The 18,780-nt window shown below is 56.2% G+C and overlaps 1 protein-coding gene across 1 annotated transcript; it reads right to left on the reverse strand.

Moving 5' to 3' along the window:
* Nucleotides 1-2,963: 2,963 nt before the first annotated feature.
* Nucleotides 2,964-16,606, reverse strand: CSRP1 (cysteine and glycine rich protein 1). The gene is made up of 6 exons (XM_079327491.1): nucleotides 16,436-16,606; nucleotides 9,953-10,065; nucleotides 5,600-5,768; nucleotides 5,120-5,246; nucleotides 3,627-3,720; nucleotides 2,964-3,346 (listed from the first exon to the last, which is right to left on the reverse strand). Exons 2-6 carry the CDS (start codon nucleotides 10,062-10,064, stop codon nucleotides 3,270-3,272), a joined length of 579 nt encoding a protein of 192 aa, XP_079183617.1. The 5' UTR covers nucleotide 10,065; nucleotides 16,436-16,606; the 3' UTR covers nucleotides 2,964-3,269.
* Between the last annotated feature and the right edge of the window lie 2,174 nt (nucleotides 16,607-18,780).

Raw genomic sequence — 18,780 nt, forward strand, 5'->3', positions numbered from 1 at the left:
GTGCCGGGCTGTGAGTGAGCCATGGATGGCTCGCTGTGCTCCATGGGCTGCCATGGATGAGCCATGGCTCATCCCATCCACACAGGGCCCCCAGGGCAGGTCACAGGGCTGTCAGGCTCAGCCCTGCCCCGGGGTAACACCCCACAGAACTCAGTGACAGGGTGATACACCCTCTCTCTGGCCACGGGGCTCAGAGGCTCCAGTCCCACTCCTCAAATGGTGCCATCACCTCCAGGCTCCAGGGTGCTTGGCCACAAGCCAACCCCAGTTTGTTCCTTCAGGGGCAGGTTTGGGTGCCCCAGCCCCTTTCCCAGGCTGCAGCCCCTGGCACAGGTGAGCAGACACATCCAGCTGTGCTTGCTGGTCAGCAGAGAGTAGCAGAGGTCAGAGCTGTCCCACTGCAACTCGGGCAAGAGAAACCCCAAAAGCACCTCCAGTCCCAGCCTGCTTCTCCTGGGCCATGTCTCACCTCCTTCAGCCCCACTCATGCCTCTGCCAGGATGTGCAGTCCCCATGGTCCCATCCTGGTGCTCCCATGGTGGTCTCTGTCAGTCCCTAAGCCACTCTGAGTGACCAGTGCAGGGTCAGCAGGTGGGTGGCACCCAGGACAAACCCTCAGAGCATGGCCACAGTCCCAGTCCCAGGATATGGTTTACCTGGGACCTTTGGGGCTGGGAGCTCAGCAGAGACCCACTAGGCAGGAGAAAAGAGAACTTGGGGAGACTGAACTTCAGTTTTCCACTGTCTAGAGAAGAGTTATGGAGAAAGGAGACACAGGCTTGCCTGGCAAAAGGACACGAGACACAAGGCACAGGGGTACAACAGGAAAATCAGAATCACAGAATCATTAATGTTGGAAAAGCTCTCCCAGGTCACAAGATCATCAGTTCCAACTACTCCCCCAGCACTGCCATATTCACCACAAACCCATGTCCCCATATGCCACATCCACAGGTCTTTTGAACACCTACCACTGCCCTGGCAGCTGTGCCAGGACCTGACCTTTTCAAGGGTTGTGTGGCACAATGCTGGGACAAGATCCACAGTGATGGGACCTCCACCCTCAGAGGATTCCCATATCTGAGCCAACACCAGATGCTCTGATCAACCTGACCTTTGGAGCCCTCTCTTAAGCAGGAGGTTGCAGTTAAGACTTCTGCTGGTAACCTTCTAACCTACATCTTTCTGTGGCCCTCCAAAACCCAAATGCAACCCAAATCCTTCTGGCTTTGACCAGGCCTCAGTAGAATTGGCTCTCTGGGGTCCATCACATGTGAAATGTCAGAACCTCAATAGAACCACAGACTGGTTTGGGTTAAAAGGTTAAGAACCATCCAGTTCCACCCCCTGCCATGGGCAGGAACACCTTCCATTATCCCAGGTTGCTCCAAACCTTGTCCAGCCTGGCCCTGGACACTTCCAGGGATCCAGGGATGGCCACAGCTTCTCTGGGCAACCGGTGCCAGGGCCTTCTCACCCTCACAGCCATGAATTCCTTCCCAAATCCCATCTAACTCTGCCCTCTGGCAGTGGGAAGCTATTCCCCTTGTCCTGTTGCTCCAGGCCCTTGTCTGAAGTCCTTCTCCAGCTTTCCTGGAGCTCCTTTAGGCCCTGGAGCTTTCTCCAGGTGACATCCCTAGCTCTCTCAGCCTGGCTCCAGAGCAGAGAGGCTCCTGCTCCCCCCTCCTCTGTGACAGAACCTCTACAGTTGCATAAAGAAGGGACTAAATAAAGACTCATTATAGCTTTATTGACCAAGCAGCACTACCTGGGCATGATCCCATCTAGGGCACATCCAGCTGAGATGTCACAGCACAGCACAGCATCCCTGCATGCTCACAGAGAAGGCAGCAGCTTCCTGACCCCTCCACCCCTGCAGCAGCTTCCACAATCTCCCCCATGCCCTGCCTCCATGGGGAGCAGCAGGAGCTGCCAAGCAAGGGAGGCAGGTTTGGGTCTCCACACCAGGGTGGTACCTGATCCTCTGTGCTGCAGCTCCTAACCCTACCTGGGCCATCTGCCCCTGAGCCCTCATGACAGCCACCACACAGCCCAGAGCAGTGGGTCCTGCTAGCATCTAGAGGGAAAAGGTTCTTGGAGATGTAAAGACTTAATTCCCCATCTCTGCTTCAAAAACACCATGTAAAACCAAGGGTGTGATGAACAGGAGAAAACACTTAAGTTGATAAAAGAGCCCAAGTCCTGCCCCAAAAAGGGATTTCTGCCTCTGTTGTGCTTCTCAGAACACTCCCCATCTCATTTGCTCAACCACAATGTTTATAACTTTAAAAACCCCAAAACCCAATTCCCTGTGGAGTCTCTAACTCTGAGCTGCAGCGAGGCTGATCAAGTCTGTCCCACCGGTCCAACAGGAGAATCACAGAAAGGGAGTGAAGAGTTGAGATGGAAACCAATTAAACCTGGGCAGTTGCCAAACTGGAGGCTTAATGATCCACAAGCTACTAAAAAAGCAGGGAGTAGGTGAAAAGCTGTTAATTACTTGGCACTGCTGGGCACGCCTGTTTGGAGAAGTGCCACCTAAAAGCACTGATAGGGGTTTTGAGAGGGTAAACATGTGTGGTGCTACCAACACACCCCAGAAGGGCTGTCCCTGGCCTCCCAGCTTCAACCTCTGCTTTTGAATAGTTATCTCCATCCCTGAAAGTGTTCCACGACAGGGCTTAGAGAAACCTGGGGTAGTGGAGGGTAGAACAAGATGAGCTGTAAGATCTCCTCCAATCCAAACCATTCCATGCTGGTTGTTGGTGGGAGCAGAGGGGGAGTCCATCCCAGCCGAGCAGCAGAGCTCAGGTGGCCCCCAGCTGGGCCGTGTCAAACTGCACTGACACATTCCTGCCATTGGGCTGGAATGTCCAAGCCAGGACTGCAGACACCTCCCCAGCTGAGGCAGCCAGCGCCCCTCAGCCCCAGAGAGCAAGAAGTGGCAGGGCCAGGCTGGGCGGGCTTTGATATCTGGGATGTTTATTGCTGGCTCGGTGTCACGGCTGAGCGCGCGGCCGGCGGGACGGGCAACGCAGAGCAGGATCGGCCACTGGGGCCGCGCTGCAGTGGGAGGGAATGGCCCCGTGCCACCTGCCCCAGCAGGACACTGTCCCCAGGGGAGCAGCGCTGGGAGCCCCAGCTCGGGGGGCGGCGGGGCGGGGCAGAGGGGCTGGTGCTGCGAAGCAGCGGTGGCTGCAGGGCGTGGGGCGCTCAGTGCGGCGGGCGGGCAGGGAGGAGCCCGGGCGGGCACAGGGCCGGCCCGCGGCTCACTGAGAGTGGATCAGTGCCCCGGCGCCCTGCCCGAAGCCAAAGCCCTTGGGACCGAAGTTCTTGGCGTAGCAACCTGCAGAGGGTGGAAAGGAGACACGGGTGAGGCTGGCATGGCAGGGGGGTCTCCCCAAGGGGCACACCCTGCCCACACAGCACAAGGTTTGCTGGATTTGTTGGGCAAACAGAGAGGCCCTGGCTCAGCAGGAAATTCTCCAGCTCTGTGGTGGACACAGTCCCCAAAAGCAGCTGCTGGGCCACCCCTTCCCAGCCTCCCTCCCCCCGGGTCCCTGCACAGGGGTCTTCACCCCCACCCTCAGAGCCCAGGAGAAGCCAGCAGGGAAGGTGGGGCTCACCTTTGCAGTAGATCTCCCCATCTTTGTCTGCCAGGGTAGTGGACTCCAGGCTTTTGCCACACTTGGCACAGCGGAAGCAGGACTTGTGCCAGGACTGTGGGACAGAAGCAGAGCCCGGTCAGACCCCAGGGACAGGGCAGCCAGGCTTGGTACCAACCAAAGGGGCTGGCAAAGAGCTCTGAATGGGGTAAAAGCTTTTCCCTGGAAAGAACTCCCAGCCCCATAGGGAAAATACAGGGAGGAAACAGCAGGTGTGATCACTGCTCCTGTGCTGATTTGGTTTTGGAGACCTTTTGCCAACACTCTTAGAAGTCATTTGTGCAGTAATTTCTACAATAATTTGTAAGAAGCAATCCTCCCCTCTTTGGGGACTGTATTCTCTTAACCAGTGAGATAAATCCTCCCCATTGTCCAGCTGAGACCCACAGCTGATGATGTTAGTCTGGGGTGGCAGCAGGGATGGGACAACTGCCCTACACAACCACAGCTCCAAGAAAGGCAGACAGGAAAAATGCCAAAACCAGAGTGTTTAAAAATAACCTCCCATGGTTCCAGCAGTCCCCTGGAGATAAATGAGCTCACAGCCTTCAGGCAGACCTTAAGTAGCCAGAGATGCTCACCGAGGAATTTAAACAAACACTTGGGAAAACATGAAACCTTTTTTGGAAGAAAATGTGAAATTCAGGGGCTGGAGGAGGAGTTATTGGATGGAGTCATCCAGCAAACATTAGCACATGAAATACATGCTCTGGAATCCTCTCTGGGTCTACTTTAATGTAATTGCTTCACCAGCTTTGGTTCCCTGTAAACACTGGGGCCAGAAGCCAACCAGGAAGCCCAAATCATGGATTTAAGGGTAAATTCAGCTTCTGACCCAGGGCTGACCCTCAACATGTCCATCACAAGCCATCTGAGGAATGATGATGCTGAGGGGCCCTTTCTGCTTGCAAGGAACCCTGGTAAAGGGATGACCTTGGCACAGGGCTGTGACAGGGACCTTCACACCCAACCCTGAGCTGACCTGGCACCACCAGAACAGCCCCAGGAACATTCCCCAAAGCCATGCCCACAGTTTGAACACCCTGCCCAGCCTGTGGGCAGTGCTGGCCACTGGAATTCATTGCCTGCCCCAAATCCTGGCCACAACGTCCCGGCCTGTGGCACAGAAGGAAGGATGCACTTTTCAGTTAACAGTGACACATGGCACATGGCACTGCTTATCCTCCTAGCATACCCACAGCAGGATCTCCATGTGGCCTCTGCTGAGCAGGGCTATAAATATCCAATATAAAATGTATTTCTCCTCCATCTACAAGTCTGTGAGAGCACTGCAACCTGGACAGCCTGGCTCCCAGACACGCCCAGAGCTCTTTTTGGTGCTTCTAGGTGAACGTGGCCACTGGAGCCAAGGCCAGCCCTGGCCAAGGGCAGGTGCAGAGCCCTCTGAAGGTGTCCCTACCATGCAGCCCCTGTGCCCCAGCCCCAGCCCTCACCTTGCCAGCTCCAATGACCTTCTCGGCGGCGTAGACGGCCTGGCCGCAGCGGGGGCAGCCGTCAGCTCCTCCCACCTTCTGCGCCATCCTGGCGGCGTTGGGGTTGGGGGGTCGGTGGGGCTGGCCCCTGTGGGGGGCACAGAGCTCGCCATCAGAGAAGCAAGATGGAGCAGGAAGAACTAGGGAATCCCAAATCCCAGCCCAGTTTGTGAGGGAACTTCAGGAACCATGAGCTGAGCCCCACGGAAAGTCCAGCCTAAGGGCTGTGTGGGCGGTGTGCTCAGGCAATGGGGACACATCCCATCCCATCCCACTTGCTAAACAGGGCTCAGTGGGATTCCCTGGAGGGGCAGAGGGGCCAGGCATCCCACAGACACCACTGGGAGCTCAGCACAGGCTGCACAGCCAAGCACCACGGGACAGCTGTGGGGAGAAGGTGCCCACAGCCCGGTGCTCCAAAAAAGCAAAGCTCCAACTCACTCTTCGTATTTGATTCCCAGGGACTCGCCCTTGTCGGTGCTCAGGGTCCCTGCTCCCTGCCCGTAGCCGTAGCCCTTGGGGCCGTACTTCTTCCCGTAGCAGGACTTGCAGTAGATCTCCTCACCGTGCACGGCCACAGTGGTGCTGTCCAAATTCTTCTTACAGACCACTAGAAAAGAGAGGAGGGTGTGGCATCAGCTGCTCCGCCAGAGTTCACTAATGAGCTGGGGAAACAAGCCCTCACAGGGACAGCACAGCTCAGCTTTCAAGGAGCAGGGAAACCCTCGCCAGGATCCAGCTGCAGGGAACACATGCAAACCAGGGCAGATAAGGATCACAACAAGAGCAGTGTCTGGCTTTAAAAGGAAGCAACCACCAAAGCCAGCAGGGTGATACTAAGGGAAGGAAAGCTCTATTAACCCTCTGGGTGCTGCTTTCCTGCAGCTGCACTTAAACCATGGGGGTGAATTTTCCCTACGAATCACTGCAGGATTCTCAAGCCTGGGGATGGATGCCCTGGTCCCACTGCAAATCCACAGCAGGAAGCACTCAAGGCAAAGAAATGTGAGCAAATGTGATTTTCCTGGTGTTTGATGGACCACGAGCCATCCAAGAGCAGCCCTGTGGCCGTCACCACACCCGAGGCAGTGCAAGGGCTTCACACCTTGGGCACAGTCACCCCTGCAGAGCTCAGAAGGTTCATGTGACACCTCAGCCCTGGTCCTGCCCTGCTTTGGGGGGGTCTCAGGTGAGGAACACTAACTCAGCTGGGTGTTTGAGCCCTGGGGTCAATGTGGTGTATAAGATGGGACAGGAGGAGATGGCAGCCAGGCTCAGGGGCCATGCTGAGCCCACCCAGAGCTTCAGCTTGGTGCTGGGCTCAGGCCTTCTGCTGATTTTTAGGTTTCCATAGAATCTCAGACTGATTTGGGTTGGAAGTGACCTTCAGTTCAGATTATCAGTTGCCATGGACACCTTCCACTATCCCAGGTTGCTCCAAGCCCTGTCCAACCTGGTCTTGAACACTTCCAAAGATGGAGCAGTCACAGCTTCTCTGGGAAGTAATGCCCCACCACCCTCTGAGTAAATTACTTCCTTATATCTAATTAACTTTCTCCCTTATATCTAATCTAACTTTCACCCTTATATCTAATCTATATTGCTCTTCTTTCAGTTTAAAAACATCCCCCCTTGCCCTGTCATTATCTGCCTGTGTAAAAAGTCACTCTCTTTATAAACTCCCTTAAGGTCCTGGAAGTACCAGCTCCTGTCCCAGCTCTGCTCACAGCTGCCACATCCCTTCCCAGCACTTTCTGAGACACCCTGCCCAGCCAGCAGGAGGCCACCAGCACCCACACTGCAGCTGATGTCCAGTACCCTGTGCAGGATCCCAGCTCCTAGGGCAGAGTCTGCAGTGCTGGCAGCCAGCCCCAAACAGATCTGGCTGCAGCTGCCACACAGCTTCCCCAATCCTGCTTTCCACACCTTAAATGTCGAGGCTTCCAGCAGCTTCTTGGCCAGCAGAGCAGTTTTTTGGCCTTTCTCAATATCACAGGAATGCAAACAGAGCAGAGTTCTCTCCAGAGCAGCATGAACTGAGCGGGGGCAGAAGGCAGCCCTTCCATGACTAAATACAGCCAGGAGAACCCCATGTGCCTCTGCAGGGACAAGGAGGAGGAAAGGGAAGCATCTCCTGCCATCTAAGGAGGCTCTGGCAGAGTCTCTCCTGGCTACACATTCCCACCACAGCAGGAGCTGGGGATGGAGAACAGATCCAGCTGGGAGAGAGCAGAGCTGGGAACGGGTTCCAAAGCTGCCAAGCTCCTGGGCTGGGATCTCTGCATTGCCCTGGAGTGACACTGCTCTGGCAGACCACCAGGAAGGAATCTGGGCACTTTCACTGGCATTTCAAAGGGCTTTGTCCTGAGCTTTGTCCCGAGGCAGCAGTGAACTATTTATGTGGCATCTGGATGGACCTGGAGCTCCAGACCAAGCTGACACAGTCCCTCATCTGTACTCACAGAGCTTTCAGAGGCAACAGAAACATTTTTTACCCAGCCCCCCAGTTTGAGCATTGCAGAAATTCCAGGGCACTGCACTCACCGAGTTAAGGACCCTTTGTTTTTCCAAGAGGAGCTGAACTGCTCAGCAAAACAATTAGACAAGAGCTGCCTCTGCTTTCCAAGGCCAAGGGGCTCATTCCAGCTCATTTCTACTGCACTACCCAGGCAGCTGGATCACGGCCAGGAGTCAATCACCTCCTAAGCTCTAATGCACTGTGGTAGACTTGGCTGCTTTTAGATTAGGTTTTTGGCAGATCTGGTTGAAGTGTTTGTTATTCTCCCCTAAAGATAATGGTTTCAAGTTCCTTGATGGGGCTCAAATGCAGCACTGGGGAATGCAGGAACTCAGGAGTACCACCCACAGCTTGTAGCATGGACTGGGAACAGTGGGAAGCAGGGTGGGAAGCACAGGAGTCACAGCCTGAGCTGGAGAGCCACAGGCAGGACAGAAGAGCTGCTGGGTACATGTGGAATGGCATAACAAATGCCTGCAAAGCACAGGGACAACAGCCCTGAGCTGAGGACCACTCCCTGGGCACTTGCTCCCATGAACATATACGGGGGGACCTTCTTCCCTACTCTGGCCATGTATTCCCATCTGGAAGCAATACCTTCAGCCTCATTTTGTGGTTCCTGGAGGCCTGCCCTGGGCTCTGGGTGCCAGCATCCCATGGCAGCAGCTTTCCCTGGCAAACCAGCTGTGTGCACAAGAGGTGAGGGCTACATTCCCCACCCTCCTTATCTGAGGCCACAGAACAAACAGGATTTCCTTCTGCAGAGCAACTGCCAATGGACCCAGCCTGCCACCCTTGTCCTGCCCAGGAAAAGCCTCTGCAACTCCCCTGCTGAGCCCTACCAGCCAAAGCGAGTTTGCAGCCTGGAAACTCCCACAAAAGGGAGCTACAGGCCACACTGGCCACCCTCTCCACCACAGGGAGCACAGACACAGCAGCAGCGCCCCCATTCCTCTCCCTGTCCCCCTCTCCCATCTGGATCCAGCTGCACATGCTGCATCCCAGGCAGGCTGGACAAGAAGCACCCAGTAGCCAGGCTAGATGGACACAGGAGCTTGGCAGGGATCATCCCATGAGGCACTGGAGTTTCCCTGCTGGAAGAGATCAGTTCTAGACTGTGCCTGTTTCCAAATCCCACCTCTGCTTGCTGCCCCTATGGAAAAGATCCCAACTTTGCTCCCTGCTGTGATGGGATGGTGATGCTGGGACCAGGGCACTGGGACCAGCTGAGGAAACACAAAAACCTCAGTGGGGCCCTGCTGAAGGCCACCCTGGAGATGCATTTCTGCTGCTCTGTGGCAGATGCAACATCTCGAGGAGCCATCAGCAGACAGACGTGTGCTCCTGTCCACAGAATTTCAGAGATGGTTGGGTGGGAAGGGACCTTAAAACTCATCTTGTCCCACCCCTTGCTATGGGCAGGGACACCCTCCACTAGACTAAGTTGCTCCAAGCCTCATCTCCTGCAGGCACAGGAGAATCACTGGTTCTGATACATGACTGTCCAGGGACAGAGGACAGTAATCTGGTACCACACAGGCTGAGGACACTGCTTATCTTTTTTGAATCAAATGTCTTCTGGAAGCCCTGAGTTTAAGGAGCTGCTCTCAGCACTGCAGCACCACTGGTCTTGGGATCCCCAAAGGCAGGGAAGGGTGTGTGGGGACTTGCAGCAGGATCTCAGCAGTATTTGTAGGATCCTGCAGAGCAGGCAGAGGGAGGGAGCTCAGCACTGCATCACTTGCAGCCAAATCCTGCCCCTCCCTGGAAGAGACACTTGGGTCCCAACATATACCAGAGACACCCTCAGCAACACTGGATCTGCAGACAGGCTGAGGGTGATCTTCAGCACAAGGGCCAGGAGAGGATCACATCTCCTTCCCATCATCCCCTCAGACATGAGGAGATTCCATGCCAGTTCCCCAGGCTCAGCCACCTTTCAGTATGGCAAAGCCACTTAGAAGGCTACAGCCAGCCCCACCTCTGAGCATTGCAAGGGATGTGCCACCTCCTGCCACCACTGCTGGGATAGCCCCTGTCTCATGCTCCAATCCTTAACATCTGGACACAGACCAGAGGGCCCTGCCTGGCCTTTCCCTGGAGTAGGGACAGACTAAGTCTTTGTGTGGGTGCTGGCAGAGCTCAGTCCCGAGAGCTTGGACAGCCCATGTGTCCTGGGATGATCTGTGCTCCTGCCACGCTGGGGGGTTTAGAGAGATCCTGAGGAGCCCTTGCCCAGGAAGCAGAGAGGGGCTCAGGGAAGGGGTTGTACTCACTGCACAAGAAGCAGGACTTGTGGAAGCTGTTGCCTTCACACTGCACCTCCTCAGCAAAGTACACGGCCTTCTGGCACACCCCACACTTCTTCCCTCCTCCCCAGTTTGGCATCCTGCAGGAGAAAGCACAGTCAGGCACAGGGGCAGGGCTCTGTGGGGCCAGGATGGGGCACCAGAGCTCCAGCAGCTTTCCCATAGCCACACATGCACAGACTGCAGGGCTGGCAACGAGCAGAACCAGTAGAACTCTGGGACCCAGCACCAGCAGTGCCAGCTGCCTCCCAGGGACTGCCAGGAGCAGCAGAAATCTGTGTCATGGAGCTGTGGGACCTCACAGCTCCTGTCAGTGCCAGCAAAAGGGAGGAAGGCAGCACAATGCTGGGAGGTAGCACTCAGAGTTACCCAGGCACCTCCTCAGGTCACAGCCCCCCTGTAACCCCATGCCACAGCCAGGGTGACTGTGGCTGAGCCTTGGTGCTGGAGTGACAGCTGCCACACCCCTGGACACAGTCCCAGCTCCTTCTCCCTGACCAACTCTTCCATCTCAGCCACTGCAGGGCAGGGGACAGTCAGGGCTGCCCCGGGGACAGGAGCTGACCCCTGACACCACCAAACCCCAGGGTCTGATACATGTCCCACAGCACCATCAGCTCCTGCCCTCCCAGGCACTCCCTGCACTCCAGATCTCAGCCTCCTCCAGCACTGCAGGCAGAGTCACAGAGCCTGGAGAGCCTGAAATCAAGAAGACAGTGCAGGGCAAAGACCTGAGCACCAGCCTAAGCCACCATCCAGCTCCTCAGCAGGCTGTAAATGCTTCTATTTCTCTTCTCCCTCCCGAGCTGTGTTTGATGAGACATCAGCAGGAGGCCCCTAGATTTGCAGATAACACCAAATACTCTGAGTTGCTTACACGAGCAGCAGAGCTCCAGCCCAAAAGGGCCTTGATGCTTGTGAAGACCAGGTCATCATAAACCTTGAGACATTCACACAACCAAGTCCTGCAAGGAGATTCTGAGGGAGCCAGGCCGATTGAGTGTGGCCAAGAGGAAGCTAAGGGCAATCAAACAGCAACCTGGGGTTACTACAAAGACAATAAAACACTTTTTGGAGGAGTCTAATAGGCACAAGCTGCACCTTGAGAGGTCTGCAGGGGCCTCTTTCCATCAACACCTCTGTAATGCCCCATCCTCCTCTCATCTGGGGACAGGCAGCAGAAGTCACCATGTGCTTCCTGACTGCTGAACAGCTAAAGGTCCCCAAAACAGGAGGACAAGGTCCCCAAAACCAAACCTCATTTTCAGAGTAGAAGATTTGCCAGCCCACCATGTGTTTAGGATTTCATCACCTCCCTGAGCTCAGCTGTGTGGAGATGAGGAAGGGACCTGGGTCTGCCAGGGCACACCAGAAGCCTTGCAGCAGATCCTGGGTCACCTCAGGCAGCTGAAGCCCCATCCCTGGGCCTCCAGTCCCAGTGGCTCTCCCATCTGGGGAGGTGGGTGCTAAACCCAGCAGGACTGGGGGCTGCTCAAACATCAGACAGAGATGGGGGAGCATGAAGGGCTCACAGGCACAGCAAGATCCCTGCACCTCCCAGGTCATGGGGAAGTCGAGCTCTTCCCTATGCGAGTTTATTTGGTCAGGAAAAGGGAAACTGATCCCAGCCTGGTGATCAGGGCAGGGGTTAGGACAGGGCTCAGAACTGACTTGTTGATTGCACTTTGTCCTGGCCACAGCACCCAGATGCATAGAGGGTCTCAGTGCAGGACAGACAGAAGTGAAGGGTGCTGGGAGCAGGGGCTGGAGAGGCTGTGCTGGCTCCCAGGATGCTGGGAGCTCTGTTTGGGGTGTGATCACAGCAGCTGGGAAGTCTCTTGTCCAAAGTTCCTGGCTGGGCTTCCCACTGTGCCAAATCCCTCCCTTCCAGCCTGGTTCTTCCAGTCCCAGCCTTTGGATTGCCTTAAAAGGACACAGGCTGCTTCACTCCAGAGCCTGTTTTTTCCCCTTGAGCAGGAGGGGCTTTGATCTGGTTCAGGAGTTTCCTTGGAGGGCAGAAACATCCAGCAGCACCCCTGCCAGCCCCTGAGCCCTGCATGGCATCCTCCAGTCCACCAGCCCCTTCAGCCCCTGTGTCAGATCCCACCTCAGGAATGACACATCCCTTTCCAGCCAGCACAGCTGGCAGACCCCATCTCTGGTTTTGGGGGCAGCCTCTTGTCAGCCCTCCCTGCTCCAGAGCCAGGGCATCCACAAGTGCATCCCATGGTTTGGGACCAGCTGCTCCCCTTTGCCTCCACAGCACATTTTGTTCCCCCCAGAGCAGCAGCAGTGAAGGAAGAGGCTTTGTTTGTCCTGAACATCAGGGCTATCCTGTCCAAACCAAGAGATTAGTAGTGGGAACACCTTCCCCTGAGCTGCCTGAAGGAGAAGAAAAACTGCTTCAGGATGAAGCTCATCTGGCATTTGCCACAAGAGGAGTCCAAGCACTTTTGCTGCTGATTTTCCTCAATCCACCATGGGATGGCTTCATGTCATCCACTCAGTTTAAATGATGCCAGGTGATTTGAGCAGGTAACTCTCACCACAAAGCACAAACACAGCCCCTGCAAAACCTCCTGGCACACACCATGGAAATGAGTTTGTCCTGGGGATCCATGTGAGAGCTCACAGCTGAACAGAGAGATAGCCTGAGATAAGATTTAATTGCTGAGAACTCCCTGTTAGTCCACAACACACTCCCCACATGCTGTGAGCCCAGCAGGCCACACAGAGACCAAATTTGTGCTATAGGCTGGCATCAGCAGCAAAAAAAGGAAGAGGAGAACCCTGCTCTGGGCACCTGGACCTGAGCAGCAAAGCCCTCACAACTGCCATCCAGACAGATCCATCCTCCCAACTCCCTAAGTAATGGCCACTTTAAGATATGTTAGAGTGTTTGCAATCCTTTCAGCACTATTTCCAGAATACTTTGCATATTTTGCCCAATTGCAATGCTTGGTGACCACACTTCTCCAAGCCACTCATGCAAAATAAGGAACAGGAGGTGACAGTCCTGCAGTCAATGACCTCACTGAGCACAGGCAAGGGGAACACCCAGGGCTGCCAAAAAAACAAGATTATTCTCCTTCCTTCTGCAACTCCACAACTCCCAGCAAACATACCCAGAGCCCTACAAACAACACTCTCAGTGCCAAGCAGAGCTTGGCCCTGGAGCCACTCCATCATCCACTACAGATAAAGGAAGAGGCCCCCAAGACCTGGATCCCATCATTTAGCAGCAGCTGCCCGGTGGGGAGCACAGATACAGGGCAGGCTTGTGCAGAAAGCACCCAAGGCTGGCACTTGCTGGAGATTAACCCCAGTTCCAGAGTCTGGTGCTGCAGCAGTGCAGCTCTCTGGGGAAGACCAACTTGGATGGAGCTTGGAGCAACCTGAGATAGTGGAAGGTGCTCCTGCCTATGGCAGGGGGTGGCACTGGGTAACCTTCAAGTTCCCTTCCAACCCAAACCTGTCTGTGCTTCTACAAAATCTGGGCTCAGATCACATTTCAGAGGTGCTGCGTTGCACCAGTCTGGGAGGCAGTGTAAGCTACACTGAACAACCAGGCATAAACCAGTATGGAACTGGTGTGTACTGGTGCTTTGGGATGTCATCACTGGCTGTAAGGAGAAGCAGTGAGCTGATGCAGCCATCAGGCAGCAGAAACAGAGTCATCCTCTTTTTGGAGTGGGTTAGAAGGTCCATGTGTTCCTGTCCCTGCCCCTGAAGCTGACACCCTGCACCCTGCCCTCCTGAGAGCAGCTGGGTGGGAACTGCTGGAGCTGGAGCAATGCCTGTGGCTGTGTGGATGCAGCTCCATGGCCATGGGAGCACTCAGGGCAGGGCAGGTCCTACCCCATCACACTCTGAGGAGCATCCCTGCAGCCACCAGGATGTCAGCTTGTCCATTCAACCTTCTGCAAGAGCTGGGAAATCTTCCCGTGTCTGTGCCCTACTAAAATGCTACAGTAATTAATTGCAGAGCAATCACTTTGTGTTTGGAGATCACTGAAGAACAGCAGACTCGTGCTGACCCATATGAAAAGTTTAGGGGTTTTTTTCCCCAATGAGAGCATTAAAACAAGTGAATGACAGAAGAGCACCATCAGTACTGCACAAAATTCACTCACACGCATGTTTACAGCAGTCCAGGCAGAATTAATTCATGCCCTGGCAAAGGGAAGAGTCAAAGGGGAGGAAACCAGAGGAGAAGCCCAGAGCCCTGGGGTCTGAGTAGTGCCTTCCAGTTTAGAGAGCAGCTGGCATGGCCATAAAATGGGCCAAAAAGTGAGAAGTACCCAGACAGATGAGATATGGGCAGAGCAGAGAGGAACCAGCTACCAGGGAAACACCAGGGAACATCCCCTGGGAAAGCCTCAGGACACAGCACCAGGGGTTCATCACCAGGACCTGCAGTCCCATGGGGGCTCTGCCCCAGGCCAACAGGAACTGTCAGAGAGCAGCTGTCCCACCACCTGGGCACAGGTGGGAGCAGCCCTGCAAGGGGCAAGCCACAACTGTTCTCTTGTCCCCTGCTGTGTCATGGGCTGGAGGAGCAGTGATGTGAGGAGACTCTGGGCCACCAACAGCATAAGCAAGGATAAGTGAAGGTCATGCATGACCCAGTGATGTTAAATTGGTGAGCAAGAAAACAGGGACCTGAGGCTGGTGATCTCAGAGACATGGAAAAACACTGTGAATTACCATGCAGAAATCACAGAACTGCCCCAGGAGATAGAGCTGAATCACATCAGATGTCTGAGTGCTTTGCTACGATAGGAGGGAGGTCAGGAGAGTCTGAGCTCCAGAGTGATGCTCACACGTGGCTCATCTACTGTATGACTCCAAGAGCAGTCAGGCTTGACTCCACCAGCAGTCAAATGATTCTGCCACCAAGTCATCCTCAGGTTGGCTGTGCAGAGAAGGAGCCTGAGAGAGGCCAGCACGGTGCTGAGCCACCAGCCAGACTCGGCTCTCACAGCCACAGTCACAGCTGCACACACTGCTCCCAAGCTGGGCTTGCAATGGCTCCTTGGAAGCAGGGTCCTCCAGGACAACCCCAACCTCATCCACAACAAAAGCAGCAGCATTTTCAGGTGGTGCTAAGAAAAGCTCCTGACTCCCAGAGGGGTCAAGATCCATCACTGGACTGAGCTCACTTGAGCTTCCCTAAAGCCTGAAATGCCTCAGTTGGTGCCATGCTCCCCACTTGGTGCTGCCTTCCAGGAGCACAGAGCCGAGCTCAGCTGCTTTGAGGCAGAGCTCAGGCACTGCCATCCTGGCTGGAGAGCCCCTGATCCAGGGGACAGCAGAGGCTGGCACAGAGCCCAGGACCCACTGCAGCAGCACAGCCCTGAGCTCCTTGGGAAGGGCTGAATCCTCCCAGGGCCCACTGCACTTTGCCAGCCTCACCCCCAGCAGGATAACAGAACATCCTGAGCTGGAATTGATCTACAAGGATCACATCCAACCCCAGGCCCTGCACAGACCCCCCAACAATCCCACCCTGTGATCCCTGGCAGTGCTGTCCAAACTCTCCTGCAGCTCTGGCAGCCTCAGGGCTGTGCCCATTCCCTGGGGAGCCTGGGCAGTGCCAGCACCCTCTGAGGGAAGAACCTTTCCTGATATCCAACCTAAACTCCCTTGACACCTCCAGCTTTTCCCTGGGGTCCTGTCCCTGCTCACATCGAGCAGAGATCGAAGCTGTCCCTCCACGACCCCTTGGGAGGAGCTGCAGACTCGGGGAGCTCTGACCTCAGGCTCCTCTGCACCAGCAGGAACAGACAGACCAAAAGACCACAGCTGCTCCTTGCAGGGCTTCTCCTCTCACCTTTCCCCAAGCTCTAGAGCCAGCAGGAGCAGTGCCCAAAGCCAGCCTCACCCGTCACGCTATTTCAGCACTGGCCCCGTCTCACACAGCAAGAGACAGAGGATCTGACACAGGGACTTGGCAGCATCCGGAGCTTTGCCCAGCGCTCCTGACCCACGGGCTGAGAGCTCCGAGAGTTGGGAAGCAGCAGCTGGAGTTGTGTACGGTCCTGTGCCCAGCCTGGTGCGCACAGTGCAAATCTCCTCTGGGAACTGACCTAGCCCGGAGCTGAGCTGCCTCAGGCTCCCTGGAAACCAGCTCTACTGAGTTCAGTCTATCTGATGCAAGAGCTTGCTTCCGCATCCTCCATGTGCGCGGCTGCTCCGGCACCGGGCGCAGCCTCAGGGGGTCGCGCCGCCCCCGTGCCCACCCCGCTAACCCGGCGGGGCCGTGCCCCGCTCCAGCCTCGCATCTTCCCGCCGGGCGGGGATGGGGCACCCTCGGGGGATGGAGGGAGGGAGGGAGAGAGGGATGGAGAGAGGGATGGAGAGAGGGATGGAGGCAGCCCCGGGCACTGGAGGGGAGGCGGCTCCGCTGCGTTCGGCGCGGCTCGGCGGCCGCCTTGGCCCCGCACCCACCTGCGGCCGGGCCGGGGACGGTGTCGGGGTCGGCTTCAAATCCGGCGCCGGGCTCGGTGTCAGATCCGGGGTGGGGGTCGGTGACGGTGTCGGTGCGGGTCTGGTGCCGGTGCCGGTGCGGGGAGCCGCTCGGAGGCTGCCGCTCGGCGCTTTTGTCGCTGGCGGGGCAGGGCGGGTCGCGGGGCGGCGGCGGGACTGATGTCACGGGCTGGGGGGCGGCACGGCCGGACCGGTCCCGACAGCCCCGACAGCCCCGGCACCGACTGACAGGACCCCCATCCCACCGCGGGAAAGGACCCGCCGGGACCCTGAAAGTTCCCAGGCGGCGGGAGCACCTCCCAGATGTTTCGGTCGGTATTTTGTTCTGCCGAATGTTTTCCTCTAAGTTAAAAGAGACGTTTGAAGATTGGAGAATGGACAGAGAGCAGCCCTGAGAGAAGGACATGGGGGTGCTGGTGCATGAGAAGCCCAACGTGCCCCAGCGCTGTGCTCTGGCAGCCCAGAACCCCCCGTGTGCTGGGCTGATCCCCAGCCTGGGCAGGGGGATTCTGCCTCTGTGCCCCACTCAGCTGAGACCCCCCTGCAGAGCTGCCTCCAGCCCTGGGCTGCCAGCACAGGAAGGACCTGGAGCTGCTGCACAGAGCCCAGAGGAGGCCACGGAGCTGCTGCAAGGCCTGGAGCCCTCTCTGCTCTGGAGCCAGGCTGGGACAGCTGGGGTGTTCTCCTGGAGAAGAGAAGGTTCCAGGGAGGCCTTACTGTAGCATTTCCACTGATAAAAAAGAGTTTATAATACTTCAAGCTAGAATTGTTGTACAATATTAGTGGTAAGGCCCTGGCACAGGGTGCCCAGAGCAGCTGTGGCTGCCCCTGGATCCCTGGAAGTGTCTAAGGCCAGGTTGGATGGAGTTTAGAGTAACCTGATGTAGTGGAAGGTGTCCCTGCCCATGGCAGGAGGTGGGACAAGATGGGCTTTGAAGTCCCTTCTAACCAAACCCAGAATGGGATTATGAGTCTCTCATAACAAATTGCAGAGCAGGTGAGTGAGGAGAGACTCTCTGGCAATGGCTTCCATTGGAACTCACCACAACAGTGCTGCTCTGGGTGCAGACAGAGGGGGGAGAAATACACACAGCCCCAAACTGCACAGGAAAGCTGCAGAGGTTTTGGGAAAACACTCCCAGCACCGCTGGAGGACAGGTGAGAGTCTGGCTCCCTGTGAAGGGAGAGCTCTGAGAAGTGAAGAGGCCAAAGCAGTGCAGAAGCAGAGACACTGTTGCCCTTCCCTGATGTCCCACACACCCTTTGTACCCTCACATGTGTCCCTCTGAGCCCAAACATTCTCAGAGCAGCCTACAGAAAGTGTGGCTGCAGGGCTTCAAAGCTGCTTTTCCCTTTTTCCTGTGTGTTTCTATGCCAGGGCAGTGCAGGAGCCCAGGCAGGCCCAAGACCTTGTGGCAAACAACTCCAAGGCTCCAGGGGATGCTGTTTACACCCTGAGGGTGGTCTGTGTGTAGGCCCTGCAGCATGGCCCCACACTGAAAGCTCTGTCTGGTCACTGCTCCGTGCTTGGAGCCTTGGCAGGGCCCCACATCCCAGCAGGAGCTTGAGTGTCCCCTCACGTGCTCATCCCTGCCTGATTTGCTGCTTGCTGGGGTACAAACTCCTGCTCTCCATCCCCTTGGGAAACAGTGCCCTGGATCTGTCCCCCTTTGGCATTCCCACTCTTCCTGTGGAGGAGGGCAGGGAGGGGAGTGGGACACCCTCCCTAATCCCAGCAAACCCCACACAGGGACAGGGACCAGGTGGCACCAGACAGGGAAAGGATCTTCCCTTTCTTAGGCATTTTTAGTGCATAGGAAGATTCTGTCCATCAGTGCTCTGTTCCCTTGACCTGGAGGTCAGCAAAAGGCTGCCACTTCCAGGAGCAGCTACACAGGAAGCTCCTGGAGGGGAAGTCAGAAGAATGGAACAATTTTGCTGGTGGCTAAATGGCTTCCCACCCTGAGCTGCTGCCCTGGGCGCCCCTGGGGCATCTGTGCTCCATGAGGATCTGCCAGCCCTTGCAGCAGGTGAGGCTGGAGGGAAGCTGGATGCTCCAGTGCTCCTGATGGCAGTGGCCATGGGCAGGATTGCCAAGGGAGGCCAGGATGCCATTGGCAAAGGCTCCCATTGAATTTCTCTGGCCTGGGCTGGCCTTTTTCTCCTCGACAAATGGAAGAGAGTACTGAAGGACAGGCAGCTGACACGAGGAGCCTGATGGCTGCTCTCTGGGGCTCAGGGACCCTTCCTCTCCCACTCCTCTCCCGAGTCACCGCAGCTCACCAGAGGCAGGCATTCTGCTGGCA

Source organism: Erithacus rubecula (genome assembly GCF_903797595.1).
Source record: "Erithacus rubecula genome assembly, chromosome: 26".
In the NCBI taxonomy this organism is placed as follows: Eukaryota; Metazoa; Chordata; class Aves; order Passeriformes; family Muscicapidae; genus Erithacus; species Erithacus rubecula.

Coding starts and splice junctions, on each gene's coding strand:
- CSRP1 (XM_079327491.1), bottom strand. CDS start 10,064: ATGCCAAACTGGGGAGGAGGGAAGAAGTGTGGGGTGTGCCAGAAGGCC. Junction 5,769..9,952: donor CAAGTCCTGCTTCTTGTGCA/GTGAGTACAACC, acceptor TCTCTTTTCTAG/TGGTCTGTAAGAAGAATTTG. Junction 3,721..5,119: donor AGGTCATTGGAGCTGGCAAG/GTGAGGGCTGGG, acceptor TCTGTCCCACAG/TCCTGGCACAAGTCCTGCTT.